Source organism: Protopterus annectens, chromosome 3.part1, assembly GCF_019279795.1.
Source record: "Protopterus annectens isolate FY-2018-M chromosome 3.part1, PAN1.0, whole genome shotgun sequence".
Classification (NCBI taxonomy): Eukaryota; Metazoa; Chordata; order Ceratodontiformes; family Protopteridae; genus Protopterus; species Protopterus annectens.
Genome location: NC_056732.1, coordinates 128,911,002 through 128,928,547, shown reverse-complemented (window position 1 = coordinate 128,928,547; position 17,546 = coordinate 128,911,002). Strand labels below are relative to the sequence as shown.

Sequence of the window (17,546 nt, the reverse complement as noted above, 5' to 3'; positions counted from 1 at the left end):
ATATCTGACTTCGCTAGAGTAGTATAAAATAAAGAAACTAATGACATTTCTTTACACTACTAATGCACCAGGTTATTTATATAATATCCTTATTCAAACTAAAGGAAAAGGTTGTGTTCACCTATATTAAAAAAGCTTCTGTTATTTAGAGATCACTAATGTAAGATCAATCGGTTTGTAATGTGCATAAATCTATGACCCTATCCCCACCCTTCAGGAAGAGGAGGGAAAATATTGTGGCTTGATTTATGTATTGTGTCTTCTAATGAAACAATTATTACAAATTCTATAGGGTAACATACAAATATTCATAGGATTTTTTTTTACCTGGCTAACAAACTGTGTTCTTACATCTTTTTTCCTATGAGATTAGTTAAGTAGCCCTTCCAGTTAGCCATTTTTTGCAAGATTGTTTCCCTTTTTCTTTTTTATTTTAATTATATATTATATAATTGCCTAACTAAGATGACACTAATAGATGTTGCATTACCTGAACACTTGAACTAGCTCTCTAAATGATTACATAAGTTCAAGTGAGAATTATCGTTATTTATAAGGATTCTAATCAGACAAGAAAAGTAGCCGTGTTAGCGTTTCTATTTTTGTTTTCTTCTCCTCTGCTACATCCTGTCATTAGCTCCAAGTTCTTATACTTTTAATCTTTAAAAGAATGCTGTATAGAGTTTGCTGTCATTAACCCGTTACTATAACCTAAGGATTATATGTTTTTTCCATAATGTCTGTATACATTTTCTTGATTTTCAGAATATAGTTTTCTATAGATAGCAATACTGTATTAACGAGTGTTATATTCCATTTTTCTTTTACTTTTCTTCAACTAAACTTGAAACACACAGTTTAATAGAGGTCAGAAACTAAACCTTCCTTTTAACTCAGACATAAGGGGCTTGCTCCGTATGGTATGATGCGGATGTTTGTCCACATTTGGATCCAAATAGGTAATTTCGACATCCCTCTGCTTCTTTCATCCATTTTATTATTGCATTATCAAGCCTTCATTTACCGTACACGTCATGTTCAATTCATTTCACAGGTTAGGCACCAGCAAGGGGGATAGGAGACCAGAAGTCACTGAGCATAAATTGTTTCTCTCCACAAGTAGCCAACTAAAGACACCCTTACTTTTATATACTCACTTAAATCCACCTACCACTATAAGGATATTTTTAAACCACACTGTTAAATGATGCTAATAGATTCTTGGAATGTTAAAGGGTTCTCAGACAGGGAAAAATAAATTTAATCATGCATATCATGTACCAGAGTAAATCCAAAATAACTTGCCTACAAGAAACCCATCTAACCTCACAACTCTGGGATACGGATTGGAAAATGAAATGGATCAAGCAAATCGCAGCAGGGGGTAATTCCACTTCTAAGGGGGTCGCTATCATAATTAATGAATCTTTCTAAGGTGAAATTATCTCCACATAAAGAGACCCTAATGGGAGATGGGCACTTTTTACTTGTAAACACCACACTATAAATAAACACTTACTCTTTATCAATTTATATTACCCATGTTCGAATCAACATATCTGATATTTGAAATTTTCATCCTTATAGCTAATTATTGCACCTTATTTGGGTGATTATCCAAATCACTTCTACATCCTAGGTGGGGACTGGAATGTTTTAGTTAACCCAGACAAAGCTAGATCCCAAAAACACATCAAACAACCTCAACGTATCACTTCTGCTATGGATGAACTGCAAAACACCTATGATCTTTTTGACCCTTATGATAATCAATATGATAAGACAATATCCAGATATACCTTCTTCTCAGCCGCACACAAGTCCTGGTCAAGGATTGATGCATTCTTAATTTCCCAAGCTGTTAGATCATATAGAGTGGGTTATGCTGTAGCTCCTAGAACCATTTCAGACCACTCAAAAAATTAGCCTCTCCATCAACACATCAAACCCTCACCTTTTAATAAATGGACATTAAACCCGAAAATTATTCAGAACAAAGTAGTAGCACAAGAAATAAATAGTATTCTAAATCAACTTGATGAGGATCTTGTATCCATCCAGATAACTCTTGACAAGTAGTGGGAAGCCACCAAAGCTGTTCTCAGAGGTGTTGTAATATAAAAGGCTGCATGATTTAAAAAGAAATACACTTGAATCTCAAATTACCACTGCTGAAATAGAACTACAACAAAGTTACACAAAAGAACTTGAAAGTAAAATAATTGATTGGCGAAAGCAGCTACATCTGCACTACCTAGAAAATATTTCCCTATTAGAATTAAGAACCTTGTATCAGTACTCAGAATGGGCACAAACACCATCCAAAATGTTAGCCAGGATTATTAATATAAAGAGTGAACCCCAGAGGATCAAGGAAATACATTATGAAGGAAGTGTAAATCATGAAGACCAAGACATTCTTAATGTATTTGAGGATATATATATATATATATATATATATATATATATATATATATATTAAAATCTATATAATTTATCCTTTCCTTCTTCGACAGACAAGTATCAGTATTTTATGCAAGAACAGAGCAATCGTTTGGAGTCACCACTACTATTAGAAGAAGAATAAAATGTGATAAATTAAAACCAGATAAATCTCCAGGCACAGATGGTTATACATCTGAATTTTATAAAATATTCATACTACCTGTTTCAAAAATACATAGTCTACAACTACATAATACAAAATGGGATAACCGACAATTACATAAACAACTCTAAAACAATTCTTATACATAAGCCTAACTCAGACCCTATAGACCCAGCTAATTATAGGCCAATAGCCCTGATAAACACTGGCATCAAGATTCTGGCTCATATCCTTGCAAACGGATTGAAAAGTATTCTTCCCTGTATCATCTCCAATGACCAAATGGGCTTTATGACAAATAGACAAACTTGCGACAACACCCTTCTTCTAGATACTAATATCAGGCTCCTCAATAAAGATAAACACCCCAGATATGTCATTACTGCTAATGCCAGCAAAGTGTTTGATAGAGTCAACTTAAACTTCCTGTTTACTACAATGCTTAGGTTTGGAATACCTCTGAATTTTGTTAACATTGTCAAGACTATCAAAAAGCCTCTACCTCTAGCCAAATAAATAACTTCAGAACCAAACCCATCCCCATCTCAAATGGAACAAGGCAAGGCTGCCCGCTTTCATCTTATCTTTTTAACCTATACTTAGAACCCCTGCTCCTATATATATATATATATATATATATATATGTATATATCTCAAAAAACTTTTCACCACATCCCAAAAATCTTTAACATCAAGTTATTTTACTCGGCCTTTGCTGATGATTTAAATATCTACCTGCAACTTCCCACATCAGATCTTCTGAAAATCATAAATGCCATAAACAGATTCTCAGAGATTTCCAACTATAAGCTAAACTTAAATATATCCCATCTCTTCCCCTTAATCCATTGGGACACATGGCATCCTATTTCCCTGTGAGTGAGTTCAAGATTAGATATCAATTAAAATATTTAGGTACAATTTACACCCCCAACCTCAATGAAATTATCAAAACTTTATTACGGACTTGGTCTGTTATAGGAGATGACATAAATAGATGGAAGAATATAAATATCTCTCTACTTTCCAAAGCTAGCATAGTTAAGATGAATGTGCTCCCAAGAATTCTCTTCTATTTAAATGCCACCTTCTCTGTTATCCCCAATAAATTCTTTATAGATGCAGAAAAAGCCTTATCTACTAGAAACAAATATGATAAGCTCATGCTTTCAAAAACTAAAGGGGAAGTGGGATTGCCAGTTCTTAAACTATGTCATAGCATTATCACTTTATATAAATTAATTCAGATAATAAACTTTGATTCTAGATCTGCAAATTGGTTGCATCTATGGATTAATATCCAGTATGAACAACTTAAAACTCTTGGCTTCAATCCAAAAATGCTGCTGTTCTAAGAAATTAACCCAAAGTCTGTCTGCGTCAAAAACTTACATCCTCTAATTAAACATATGATTTTAGTTACCCAAAAATTATTCAAGTCAATCCAACTTTCTAAAGCCATTCCCTTCCTCTACAGCCCTTTCATTTAAATCCTAATCTATTAATAAATGTTTGTCCTTTCGGCTTTTCCTGGTTAGGGGTCACCACAGCGGAACTCCAGTCTGGTAATGATTGGCAGTCGATTTTTTTATGGTGCCGAGTTGCCAGTCTGACGCCCAACCTTCAGCAAAGGCACGCCCATTCACGCATGTCTTTCGGAGGGCACTCAACCATGGGGTGGACATGCAGACTGTACACAGAAGGCACTCCAGCCGTGAATCGAACAGGAGAACCTCTTGCTGTGAGGCAACAATGCTACCGCTGTATCACTGCAGCTAATTTATTAATAAATAACCAACCAATTAACCTGAACAAATTCCCCTTAATAAGGAATCTTAACATTTGGGAGATTTACATATGGAAAGGAACTAATATTTCACAAATAAGACAGCAGCTAAATCTCATCAAAAATTAGACTACCATCCTTAATTTGATATGCCATCTCATAAACACTAAATTCATATCAGATAACTTCAACATACAGGAAATTAGCCTAGCTAATTTAATACTTAAAAACCTAGCTATTAAAGGCAAGACAATTTCTAGAACATATAAACTGGTAATGAATAGAAAACTTCAGAGCTGTATTCTTTTCTCACCTTATTGGCAAGATAAATCCCTACAGATTAATGAGCAAACCAAAAAAGTAGTAGTAGAAAATACGGTCAAGTTTATTCCTTTCAAAAGGTTGTTGTACACTCAGATAATGATAAATAATAACGCCTATTTCACTCCAAGGAAACTTAGTAAATTTAATTCCAAATTCTCACCCATATGCCCGCATTGCCCCAATCAAACTGCAGATATTGTTCATGTCGTGGGAATGTAAGAAGGTACACGACCTCTGGTGCACCCTAAGGGCTAGATTAGAAAAAATGGGATACGAAAAAAAGTACATTATCATGGGAGACTGCTATATTACACGTTAACATGAACAAGTTCTCAAAAATTCTAAACCAGGTATTATCACAATATGTACACTCATAAAGTTCTACATTACAAAAAAACTGGTTAATCACATTCCCTCTCACATGGGAAGAATTTAGCAACTTAGTAATTAAGTATATTCGTTCCCACAAATTAATGTACTCAACCACTAAAAAAAAATACTACCACAATTACTGGCATTACCTGCTTGATGTCATTCTTAAGTGATAAAAACACCTAGTATCTTTAGATTAGTATTTTGTCTGATCCCTAATTGCATTATATCTCACAAGTTAAGCACTATAGTTCTTATAACGGGTTATGTGGTAATGACGCTTCATTAGTATCACCCCAGTCTATTGACCAATTCCTAACCTGTCTTCCTCATTTCTAAGTGAGATCTGATTTTACCTGCCTTTATATATCTATTGTAGTAGTTGGCTAAAAACATGACTTCTTGTAAACTGTATGTATCATTTGTATATAGTTAGTTAGCTCGTGTTAGTTCTGTTTTTCCTTTTTTTGTGTTTGTTTTTACTTCATAGATGTAACATATCTGTGGCTTATAGTGTTCTTGTGTGTGTTTATTATTGAAAAATGCAATAAAGAAATTTTTGAAAAAAAAAAAAAAGAAATAAAAAGCATGCACACAGAAAACAAAATAAGGGCAATTATCATAAAGAAAAAATTAGAAAAAATACACTGTCCCTGAACAGTAAGTCGGCCCCAGAAAAACTATAGGCATGTAATAAAAATCTTCTTATAGTCCACCATTTGTGCTGACTGCTGATAATATATTTCAAAAACAGTTAGGTTTAGTAAAATTAGCAGTAGGCTTTTAAGTATTATAGGGGCATACTTGCAGAAACTGTATCAAAAAAACAAGCATCACAGAGTCTGAAGTGTTGGCAAAAGTTAAAAAAACATAACAGTATCCATCAATAGTAAGCCAGCCACATGGAATAACAGGGTTATAATAACATTCTCTTGCATTCAAACAGTTGCATTAACTACATGCAGCACATGTTGATAAGAAACCCACACAGGCTTGGGGAACTTAATGCTAAATTGATGTGCCACCATGTGGTGAAATGTCTTACTGTTGCATGTCTCAAAGTACATGCTTGATAGGGGAAGCAAATGGAATCTTCAAACAATACAAATGGGTTGTAAGATATTTCTGCAGCTGGGATTATGTTTTATGGAAAATATGAAGAATAAATAACTAAACACACCAGCTCAGTTTGCTTTCATGATCCTTTCATTAAAATTGTACTCCTTCAGGATAACTGTTTAGATATGAAAACTCTTGTAGTTCTTGTTAATCGAAATAGCATGGTCCGTAGCACAAGGTATCCATGTACATTTTTTTTTTTTTTACATTTTCTGTCACAGCTTTAATGTAATTTTATTTTCTTTTGCAGCAAGGACCCGAGATATAAGTGCTGACACTGTGGACAAGTTTGAAGATTATACATTGAAGAAAGGTTTAACAAAAGCCAATATTGTATTCTCACCAAAGAAAAGAGGTAATACTGCAGATATGTATCACTGTTTAAAGATTTAGAAGCTCTGTACCACCAGTTTCTAAAATGTAGGCCAAGTCCAATATTCTCATGAAAGGTATAGAAGGTGACATAGTTTCATAAACCAGTTTTAGGCCATCTTAAGCCAAACCACTTATCCCATTTAATAAGCAAACCTTGCTCCTTATGTTACAAGGTAAACACCTTAACTAGTATGCCTGCCCTCAACACCAGGGCACGCAGTACAAGTTTTAGCCATCTGGGAAATGCAGGCTGAATTATATTCCCAAACCAGGCAAGGGTCATTCTTGCTGCAGAAGTGAGATGTTTGCTCCATTTCAGCGAGTTCACATACATGTGCACATGTGGACCTGCATGTTTGTGTTTGTATTATATATAAATATGTGTGTGCATTGCAAGTGTATAGATTTGTGTAGGCACAATTGATGTCTATGTGCAATTGCAAATAAGTGTGTGTGCATTCTCGCAAATCTGAGTATGTATTTGTGTACATGTGTATGTATATCTACATGTGTATATATATATATATATATATATATATATATATATATATATATATATATATATATATATACCATATACAAAAATGTGTGTGTGTGTGTGTGCATGCATAATGAATGTGTGTATATTGTACACTCGTGTTATGTAATGCCCCCACTGCATCACTGGGATCGTGTATTACTTGCTGAAACAAGGCAGATTAAAATAGGACTCGCATAAACTAAATCACAGATCTGTATCTTCAGATCAAAACGTTGTGGTATAGCTATTTTCTCTCTCACTTCCCATATTCTGTTTCTTACCTATTTTGAGCAAATCCCTCTGCTGCTGTTTCAAAGGTAAGAGTTGTAAACGTTGATTTTATTGAAAACAATACTTTTGAAGAGTTAGATTACTTTTAGCTCCATGGTTTGGGACTTGCTGGATCTTGCCTCATGCAACCATGTGGCTAACCTGAAGCAGCTTCATAGTGACAGAGTACTGCCATGTCATTCCAAAATATAAGGATTATATTTGTAACACATTAAAATGATCTCATAGTTACAAATGAACAGAATGGAAATGGAAAATATTCTTCCCATTCTAGTTTACTAAACATACATCTACAAAATGTTATAAAAATCTATAACACCAGTTTTTGAATTCGTTTATTTTCTATTTTTAAAGTAGCCTCAAGAGCAATTGGCATTTATAATGCCTTGTCACCTAAAGTTTTTTAATTTGATTTTTTTTTTTTTTTACATTACAGGAGAATGCAGTCCACCATCAAATACAAGTGTAAGTACAAATATTTTCACGTTTTCTTCATTATAAAGTTGCCAAAATGGAATCAGCAGCATAAGGTGTTTGATCTAAAAACTGTGCATAGCATAAGTACATGAAGCACTCGTTAAGTACGATGTCATAACTCCAGATGACATCAGAGTGAAATATGTTAGTTACAGTTTGGAAGCAGTTTATTAAGACATGGTGTACAGCTAAAAAGGCATAAGTGGAACATCTGATGATCCTTATAAATGTAGTGCTGCCATGGGAAATTATCAGCAAAGGTAATTGTAGTTCCTTAAGAGAGACAGAGGAGAAAAGAGACAAGACTGTGAGTGCAGGAAGTGAAACACTTATTTAGACATTCTATGGTGAGGTAGCATTCAGTAATCTTCCAATTATCTTTTCCCTTTAGTGCTGAGTATGATTCAGTCAATTCTCATTTTTTCTGTTTTGTGATGCTTAGCAGGTCAGTTAACCCAAAAAGCATTCCTGATTTCCCTCTGGAAAGGTGCAGCTATGACTACACTGGGGCTTATCTAAACAGGAGTCATGTAGCTTCAGATATCTTGTAAATTGCAATCCTGGGGTTAGTGTTTCATCTCTCTGCTTTTTGAGTTAAGATGCTTTAAAGTGGTCATTTTTTAGAACTTGGAAGTAGCCAATAACTGGATGACTTTCCTTTCAAGGATACTGCATTATATTTAGCTCATCTGTGGTATTTTGTGCCAACACATGAGAACCATTTGTGACACAGTTTAGGGATCAGCTAACTTCTTGCTTTCACATGGCTGTGCCAAATTCTGTGGCTCAAAGATAAAAGATGAACTACATAAATAAAAATAAACCAATGTGGATCAAAGCACTGAGTATGTGTGCCCTTATCTAGTACAACTAATGACTACAATATAGCATCAACATTTCATACAAATGGCATATTCTACTACACAGGATTCTTGCTCCTCCTTTAGTATGACATGCATGTTTCCTTCTCCTCAACGTCAGCTGCCTGATGCTAATCTCCATGATCATTGTTTTCTGCAAGGGAAATCAATATTTTTGCAGTTTATACTGACAGAGATTCAGTCTTTCTGTGACCACGGAAGTGATGTATATAAAAACCATGGGGTGTAAGGTGCAATGGACTTGCCCCCTGCAAAAACACTTAAAATTTTATTTCCACATGAGGTGAGACCTTGTTGAGTTGTATTTTTGGAACTCAGGGGTGAAGCATTATAGCAGCTATAATAAACATAAACATAACTGACAAAATAATGTTGAATAAAACAATTCTGATAAAATACAATAAATGAATATAGAATAAATAGATCTGTTGTTTCCATTACGAGTTGTTACAACTTCACAAGAAACCAACTCATTGAGCACAGCTGTTAACAAAAAAAAACTCAATGCCTCCTTACACCCCTCCATATACCTCCCCCAATATATACAAAATGCACTATTTCACAAAGACAAAGAAGGAAGAAGTCACTCAAAAGAAAAGTCACTGATGGCACAAAGTGCAACAGCAGTGACCTCCTATATAAATCAGTGACTGCGGAGTTCACGTTCATCAAGTTCTGCTGCAACAGCAGTGACCTCCTATAGAAATCAGTGACTGCGGAGTTCACGTTCATCAAGTTCTGCTGCAACAGCAGTGACCTCCTATAGAAATCATTGACTGCGGAGTTCATGTTCATCGAGTTCTGCTCATCGAATTGGTTTATCTATAAGCTGTAGGTCAATGAGCAATAGAAACATTGATCCCTTTCATTGTTAATTATTATGATGTCTTTTCTTTCGAGAGGTTTCAAACAATAATTATAACCCAGTGTCAAATGAGCTCTAGTAGGCCTCGCCAATATGATGCTCTTATTTTGTACAGTCTGTGTGACCATTACAGCCCTAACAGTCACTTATCTACAGTCTAATACATGAAATAAAAAGCCATAGTCATCATCACCAAACAAATAACTCATGCCAAAATCATGGACTGAAAATAAAAAAAAATAAAAAAAAAATGCATTAAGATCCTGGGGAACTACCACACTGACAATATAGCCCTAAGAGATGACCCAAATGTTCAAGATTTGGGAAGTTGTGGTCAGTGACCTAAATTTTGACTAACATGTTTCCATTATCTGAAGAAGGTCCTTTTTATATTGCACAGATAATAAACAAAGGGATTGTGTCTAGATCTAGAGATGTCACTGTCTCACTTTACTCAGACCTCATTTGCTATCACTGACCATAATGCATCTTTTGGTATGTATCTGTCCAGACACATGCCACAACTGAAATTCCCACACAGATACCTTACTTAAATGATACAAGGCCTAAACATATCCTAAAGGGAATGACTCAAATACCTGTATCCTACAGACTGCTAAGTGGTGACCTGTGTCTGACATTAAAGTCATCCTCCAACCCAATATTTATGGACCCTACAGCACATCAACAAGAAAAATGTAATCAGAAATTCTCTGTCTAGAGATGTAAGCTTTTCCTGCACCATCAACAAAATGGTTTGGAGGGGGTGGTGCATCTCACAGAGGATACCAATGTTCTGGAATAAACTCCTGCTTACACATAAAACAAAGATCAGCCATGTCCATATTCAAGCACAAATTGGATCTGTTTGAGTATTAGAAAATGTACCCCAGGATTGTCCCCTGTACTGCTAATGGACAGACACAGATCCTAAATGCTTTATCCCATGCATGGGCCCCCCAAATTATCTATGGCATGATCCCAGTTCTCATTGGGAATAATAAATAATTATCATCCATGGTGTGGGTAAGGCCAATCTAATACCAAACGAGATAGAATAATTCAATCATCAAAAGGGAAAGAGCTAGGATTAATATGGCCCCCAAGGGCAGCTAGCCTACTACTTACCTATGAATCTATTATGCATTACCTGAATGCAAAAATGTTTATTAGTATTTTTTTAATCCGTGTAAGTATATATACATATATATAAATATATATATATATATATATATATATATATATATATATAAATATATAAATATATATATATATATATATATATATAAAATGTCCCACAGTTTAGGTTATACCTACATTCAGGTGTAATAGCCAATGTAGGACAAACTGCTTGCAATACTTCAAAACTCCCTCAGGACCTAACAGTTGATCCTGCTACTGTTTAAAGAAAAGAATGGTTTTGCAACTTCTTACTGTTCAAGTGAATTTATTTCTGCATGTTGCTACAGATGGGCTCATAAAACTGCTTTCCTTGCATGTTTTAACCCCACAGAGAAGAAAACAATACTTTTGAAGAGTTAGATTACTGCAGCCTTAAAGCAATAAAAATTTGATTATTCTAAACTCCAACCATAACCTGCATTTGACTTAGCTGTGCCCCACGCAGTAAAGGCCTAATAGTGCAGATCTTTTCGATAAACCATGTCTGTGCAGTCACCTATCTTCTTAGTGAATTCTCTTGAGTTTCAGCATAACATTGCACTCAGTAATGTATCTGATACAAGATTTGTACAGTATTATTAAAGGTAGTATGAGCCCTGAATGTACGGATTTAACAGGCCTGTCATCCTTAGTGCATTAATTCTTACAGAAGAAACATTTTCCACTGAAAAGATGGTTCTTGATATGTAAATATACCATGGCCTTTACTGATCTATGGACTGACATGCATCTGGAGTGTTTCTCCCTGGGCCTCCGCTGAAAATTGGCTTTGTTCCAAGTTGGACTTACATGATTAAATGTTAAATAAATAAAATCTTATGCTATCAAAGCCACAGACTCAAGTTTAAGTGGACCAAAGTGCATACTTTTGTAATTGTTAACATTTATAAGAAGGTACGTTTTTCTGACCACAGTGAAACATAAGCACTTATTCAAATATTTCATATCTTCTGTACAGGATAGAAAACAATGGATCCGTGTTTTTTATCTGACTACTTAGCAACCCAGTGACAGCAAGATGGAAAACATGAAAAAAACAATATGCAATTAAAAAAAAGACCAAGCACAGACCCTGAGGAGCACCATTACTAACAGTTCTCCAGTCAGATTTATTGTGCAGTATATTCACCATTTGTCTTCACTCTGTTAACCAGTGCTAGATCCATTTAACTATGCATAAGTTAACATTTCTAATCCTTAGTTTTATATTTCATATTTAATTTTTCAGTTACCTTGATCTAATTTAGTGTAGATTTTTCAAACTGTGTCTTTCTGTTGGTAATGCCCTTTTCCAACGTGCTTGTTCTGGTTATAATTTTTTTTTTTGTTTTTATTAGCTTATTTTAATTTGGAGGCTCTAAATTTTGTAAATTTGTATTTAGGGGTTTGATTTATATGGTTTTAGCTGATTTATGGGGAGTAAGCGTGCACTTGTGTGTGTGTGTGTGTGTGTGTGTGTGTGTGTGTGTGTGTGTAGAGTATTTGTTTTCTTAGTTGATAGAAATGTTAGCAAATTAAGGTGAGTAGCTACACGGGGTGAATGCTGTTGAGTTTTGATGATAAACAGAGTGGTGATAAAAATATTTTGCTTTGTAACTAAGTACCAAATAAATATTTTATTGCACTCCATTATTTGTGTCCAATATTTGGACATATATGTCTTCAATTTATAGATATATGTATATGGTTATGTAGCTATCTATATAAATGTGTCTGTATCTATATCCATATTTAGACACACACACACACACACACATACACATATATATATATATACATATATATAGAGAGAGAGAGAGAAAGAGAGAAGGATATGCCCAATGATAGCAGTTCAGATGAAGAATAATGACCAGATATTCAATTCTGAATGAAGAGCGAAGGTTATTGAACTCTCTTTTAAAAGAAAACTCCAAGGCAGGTGAAAGTAATTATGATAACAAAGAAGACTAATTTTTCAAATCTTTATTGAAGGTAATTCTGATGATCACTTTCATTAGTAAGACTTCTTCAGATCAAGCAGTAGTAGCAGGGTTTTTAAATGCTATAGTAAAATAAACAATCAACAGAACTGATAAACATTTATTCATCAGATTTGCCGCCTCTGCTCAAATGCCTTCAAAGAGTAAAACACCCAAAAAGTTCACCCCTTATATAATTCCACAATTAAAAAGCAATAAAGCAACAAAACAGGTGCAATTAATCAAGTATTTCCAATTATATTCCATAATTAATCCAAAGGATTCCAAAGTTTTATATTTTAAAATAAACAATGTTTCTTTATATAACAACCTATCCTTTATTTCACCATATTCCCTCAGTTCCACATTTACTTTCTCTAAAATATAACCTTTCAAGCAATCTGGATTGGCATCATGGAATTGTTTAAAATGTAAATCTAGAGGCTTTCCAGCTTCTCCACTCACTTTTAGACTCCTTGAGAAGGCCTAGCTGTATTATTTCATCGCTACTTCAACTGCCCTTTCAGTCTCAGATATATATATATATATATATATATATATATATATATATATATATATATATATATATATATATGGCTTATGATTGACTGTGTCACCCAGAATGTTTTCCATGATATAATTTACCACCACCTTTGGATAACAGCCCTTGTTCTTTTCTATGCTGTCATGTCAGCTTTTAGTCTGATGACGGCAGTGTCTGTTCTTTTCCATGACTTAAGGACTTTAAGTGGTAAATTTATACCTGATATAGTTTACCCATTTGTCTAGCATGACAATTTCCTTCTCTTACACTTTCTGTAACTTCAAAGGGTTTTTGATGCTTATCCAGAAATGTATTTTCAGTTGAAGGAACCAAACCCAATAATACCAGGTCTGTGACCTGGTAATCCCACCTTCTGGTCTCTTAGTTATATACCCCCTGCTGGGCTGCTTCTGCCCTCTCCATGTGCTTAATGACTGTTGACATTATGATATTCAGTCAGGCATGTGGTTACAGTTGGAGGAATATACAGGAGTGGATTACCCTTGCTTAAAAGACTCACAAACAGGTCAGAAAGATAAATCCAGGTACTAAAACTCGTTTAAATGATTTTTTACTCAAATATAAAACAAAGCATTAAAAGCATTTAAAATGACTTTCTAATTAAACAAAATGTTCAAAACTATGATTTATTTTTAAAAATACTCAAAATGCTTATAGAAGTACTTGAAATAATTTCCAAATTGCATAAAATGTATGAAAAAGAGAAAATAACCATATTTTTTCACCAAGTACTTCTTTTTCATATTATCTAAAGCTATTTGAAATATCCAAAGTGTTTGCAAGTTTGTGCAATATTACAGTATAGTTATTTCACAGAATAAGGTCATTTGAAAGAGTTTATAGTGCAGTTGAATATTTTTTGAGTACCTGGTGTGTATGCTTATACATAATTACAAGGGCATTTTGTTGGCATGGCAGGATTTCGCAGACCTGCACCACTTGTATTTGATAATAATGTTTCTGAAAATTGGAGTGTGTTTGAACAAGACTGATATTTTCATACATGCTTATTTTTCTCACAAAGATGCACATACAAGTGCATTTATTCTTCCTAATTTAGCTGGTTCAGAAACCATTGAAAGAAAGCATTCATTTGTGTATGCCCCACCTGTGTATGTAGAGGAGGGGGAAAACGGCCATATTGTGGTACTGACTCTAACCTAGGAAGACCCTGAATGCTTAAAATGTAAATTTAGAGAAATGTGTAACCCCCAAGTTAATATTACAATGGAAAGGCACATATTTTACACAAGAGATAAAAAGCTTGGTGATATTTTTGCAGCATATATAACTGACTTGAGATCATCATCATCAGCCCCCTTTTTCCCATTTTTTCTACATGGGGTCAGGGTATTGTGTTAACCTTTGCCAACTCTCTTGATTCAGTGCAACATTCCTGCCTTCTTTCTTCATCACTCATGCCCAACTGTCGCAGATCTTCTTTCACACAATCCATCCACCTCTTTGCTGGACTTCTTCGCTTCCTCTTACCTTCTTCTTGTCTGTCCCAAATCTTCCTCACCAGATTGTCTTCTGCTTTTCTGCACGTGTCCAAACCTCCGTAATCTGTTTTGTTTGATCTTTTCTGCAATTGGAGCTACTTTAGCTTCTGCTCTTTTGTCCTCATTTCTTCATCGGTCCCACAGTGTGCATCCTACCAACCTTCTCACATTTCCATAACTTCTAGCTTCTTCAACTGTTCTGCCTTTACTCCCAGGTTTCTGTACCATACAGTAGTACTGGTTGCACTGCTGTCTTGTACACCTTACTTTTCAGCTTCTTTGGCATTCTTCTGTCATAGACTACACCTGATACTCTATGCCAGTTGGCTGAAGCCCCTCTGATTCTAGCTTTGACCTCTTCATTCAGACTACACTTCTCCTCAACCACTCCTTCCAGATACTTGAATCTGTTTACCTGTTCCACTATCTTCCCTTCTGTCTCTATTCTCCGCTTCTTCTGATTTTCCCAGTTTGCTGCCATTACCACCATCTTATCTGTGCTTAGTTTATCCCATGTGCCTTCAGTTTTGCATTCCATTCCTCTATCCTTTGCTGAAGTTCTAACTCAGACTCTGCCTGCAATGCCACATTGTTTGCATACAGCAACTTTGTTGATCTGTCCCCTCCAACCTGTTTGCTAATATAGTCCATCACCATTATGAACAGAAGTAAGCTCAGAGCTGAACACTGGTGTACACCCACTCCTACTGGGAACCCCTGTTTGAGGCTGAACACTGTTCATACTTGAGTCATTGGGTCTTTGGTAGAATTAGTGAAGGCTATGTGCAATGTGTCTGGGACTTCAAACCACCACAGTACTGCCCAGATCAGCTTTCTTGGGAGCTTGTCATATGCTTTCTCCAAGTCTAGGAATTCCCGGTTGGACTCTCTCCTCATCTCTACCTTCTTCTCAGATATGTGTTTCACTGCAAACATCAGGTCAGTTGTGTTGCATCCTGATCTGAATCCAAACTGCTCATCTCCTGTCGTACGTTACATGGAATGTGATAGGAGTTTGATGCTTCTATACTGCCCACAGTTGTGGATGTCTCCTTTGTTTTTGTACACTGGCATGAGTATGCTTATTCTCCAGTCATCTAGGATATGCCTTTCTCTCCACACTGCTATTAGTACCCTCAGTAGCCAGTTCCCCCATCTCACCCAAAATCTTTATCATATCTGCTGTGACCTCATCTGAGCCTGCTGCTTTACCTGACTTCATTTTTCCTTAGTGCTGTTCTTACTTCTTCTAGGGTGGGCTCCTCCTTTTCTCTCATCGTAGCCTGTTTCTGGGGCAATACAGCTTCTGTGGGGTTTTCTTAATTCAGAAGCTACTGGAAATACTACTTTTATCTGCCTTTGATGTCCTGTGGACTGGTGAGCAGGTTGTTGCTAGCATCCCTTATGAAGGGTGTCTGACTATCTACTTTATCTTTTTGTCTGTGCCTTGCAACCTGATACAGTAACTTTGTGCCACTAGCTGAGTCACTTTACAGAAGTTGGTAGAGTGCCTCCGATGGCCTATTCTTTGCTATTGCAACTTCTTTCTTGGCTTCTTTGTTAACCAACCAATACTTATATATAACTGACATGAGAAACCAGGCAAAAATGTGCAGATATGGCAATTTAAGAGATGATTTGATTAATATCATGTGCAAGCCTGTCTTTTAAGGTGATGCAGTGAGAAGGATTTTGCTTCAAGACAGTGATTTAGTTTTGAATAAGGCCATAGAGATTTGGCAGATATACGAGCTCACAGAAAAGCACATGAATATGGTTACAAATGAGAAATACATGTTTTCAGTGTCTTCCAGTGCCATTGTTGATGGTATGCAGCTCATGGCTAAAAGATGCAGGCCTAAGGTTATGGCTGCTTCAGTGAAACCCCAAACCTTTCTAGCAAGTTCGAGGGCAGCTCCAGCAAAATCTTCAGCATGCTCAGTGAAGCAGTGGGGTGAGTCAGCAAAACCTGTGGCAAGCTTCGTAGTCAACTCACATAATTGTGGAGGTAGCCATGAGCCCAAAAGAGAGAAAGGTGCTTAGCTTTCGGCCAGCAGTGCCACACATGTAACAGTGGAATCATTTCAAAAGGTTCTGTAAATCAAAAGGGGCACATTCTTTTAGTAAAAGAGAACATTCCAAGAGGCGAGTTGATGAACTAGAAAACTGCGACCAAACTTCTTTTTATGTTGATGGTGGGTCTATGTTTGGTGAAAGTCAGTGCGGTAGATTTGTGGGCAAAGAAAGAAGTATTTTGTACTGTTCTAATTAATAGGGAGACCTGTAGAGCTCAAAGTTGATACTTGCTCAAACTGCAATCTTATGTCAGCAGAAATGTGTGCAAAAGTAAGTTCTGGTGAGAAGGTTGATCTGGCAAAGTGTGCGAAACTTGTTGCTTCTGGTGGTGAAGAAATTCAAACTGTGAAGGCTCAGTAGTGTTTTCATGTTACTCTGCCAGGAACAGCTATGACTTGCAATTTTACATAGTCAAAAGGCATGTAGAGTCATTGATAGGCCTCAGAGACGGTTTGAAAAGGGCACTACTTTCATTTAATGCAGAAGTCCACCGTGTAAGCACATGTAACAATGAAAATATCACACACTGTTTTTTCTGACTATGCTGATCATTTCAAAGACAAGTTAGCCAAACTCCCAGTTGTGTACTCCACAAAGTTAGACCCTGAAGTAAGCCCAGTCATCAGATCAGCAAGGAAAATTCCA

At 35.7% G+C, this 17,546-nt stretch overlaps 1 protein-coding gene across 1 annotated transcript in view; it reads left to right on the top strand.

The window, feature by feature from the left end:
- Positions 1 to 17,546, top strand: part of LOC122798844 (lipocalin-like) — a 90,885-nt gene that overhangs the window by 54,783 nt on the left and 18,556 nt on the right. The window contains exons 5-6 of the mRNA XM_044067968.1: positions 6,460 to 6,564; positions 7,832 to 7,860. Coding sequence (XP_043923903.1) covers positions 6,460 to 6,564; positions 7,832 to 7,860 — 134 coding nt within the window. The remainder of the gene's footprint in view (positions 1 to 6,459; positions 6,565 to 7,831; positions 7,861 to 17,546) is intronic.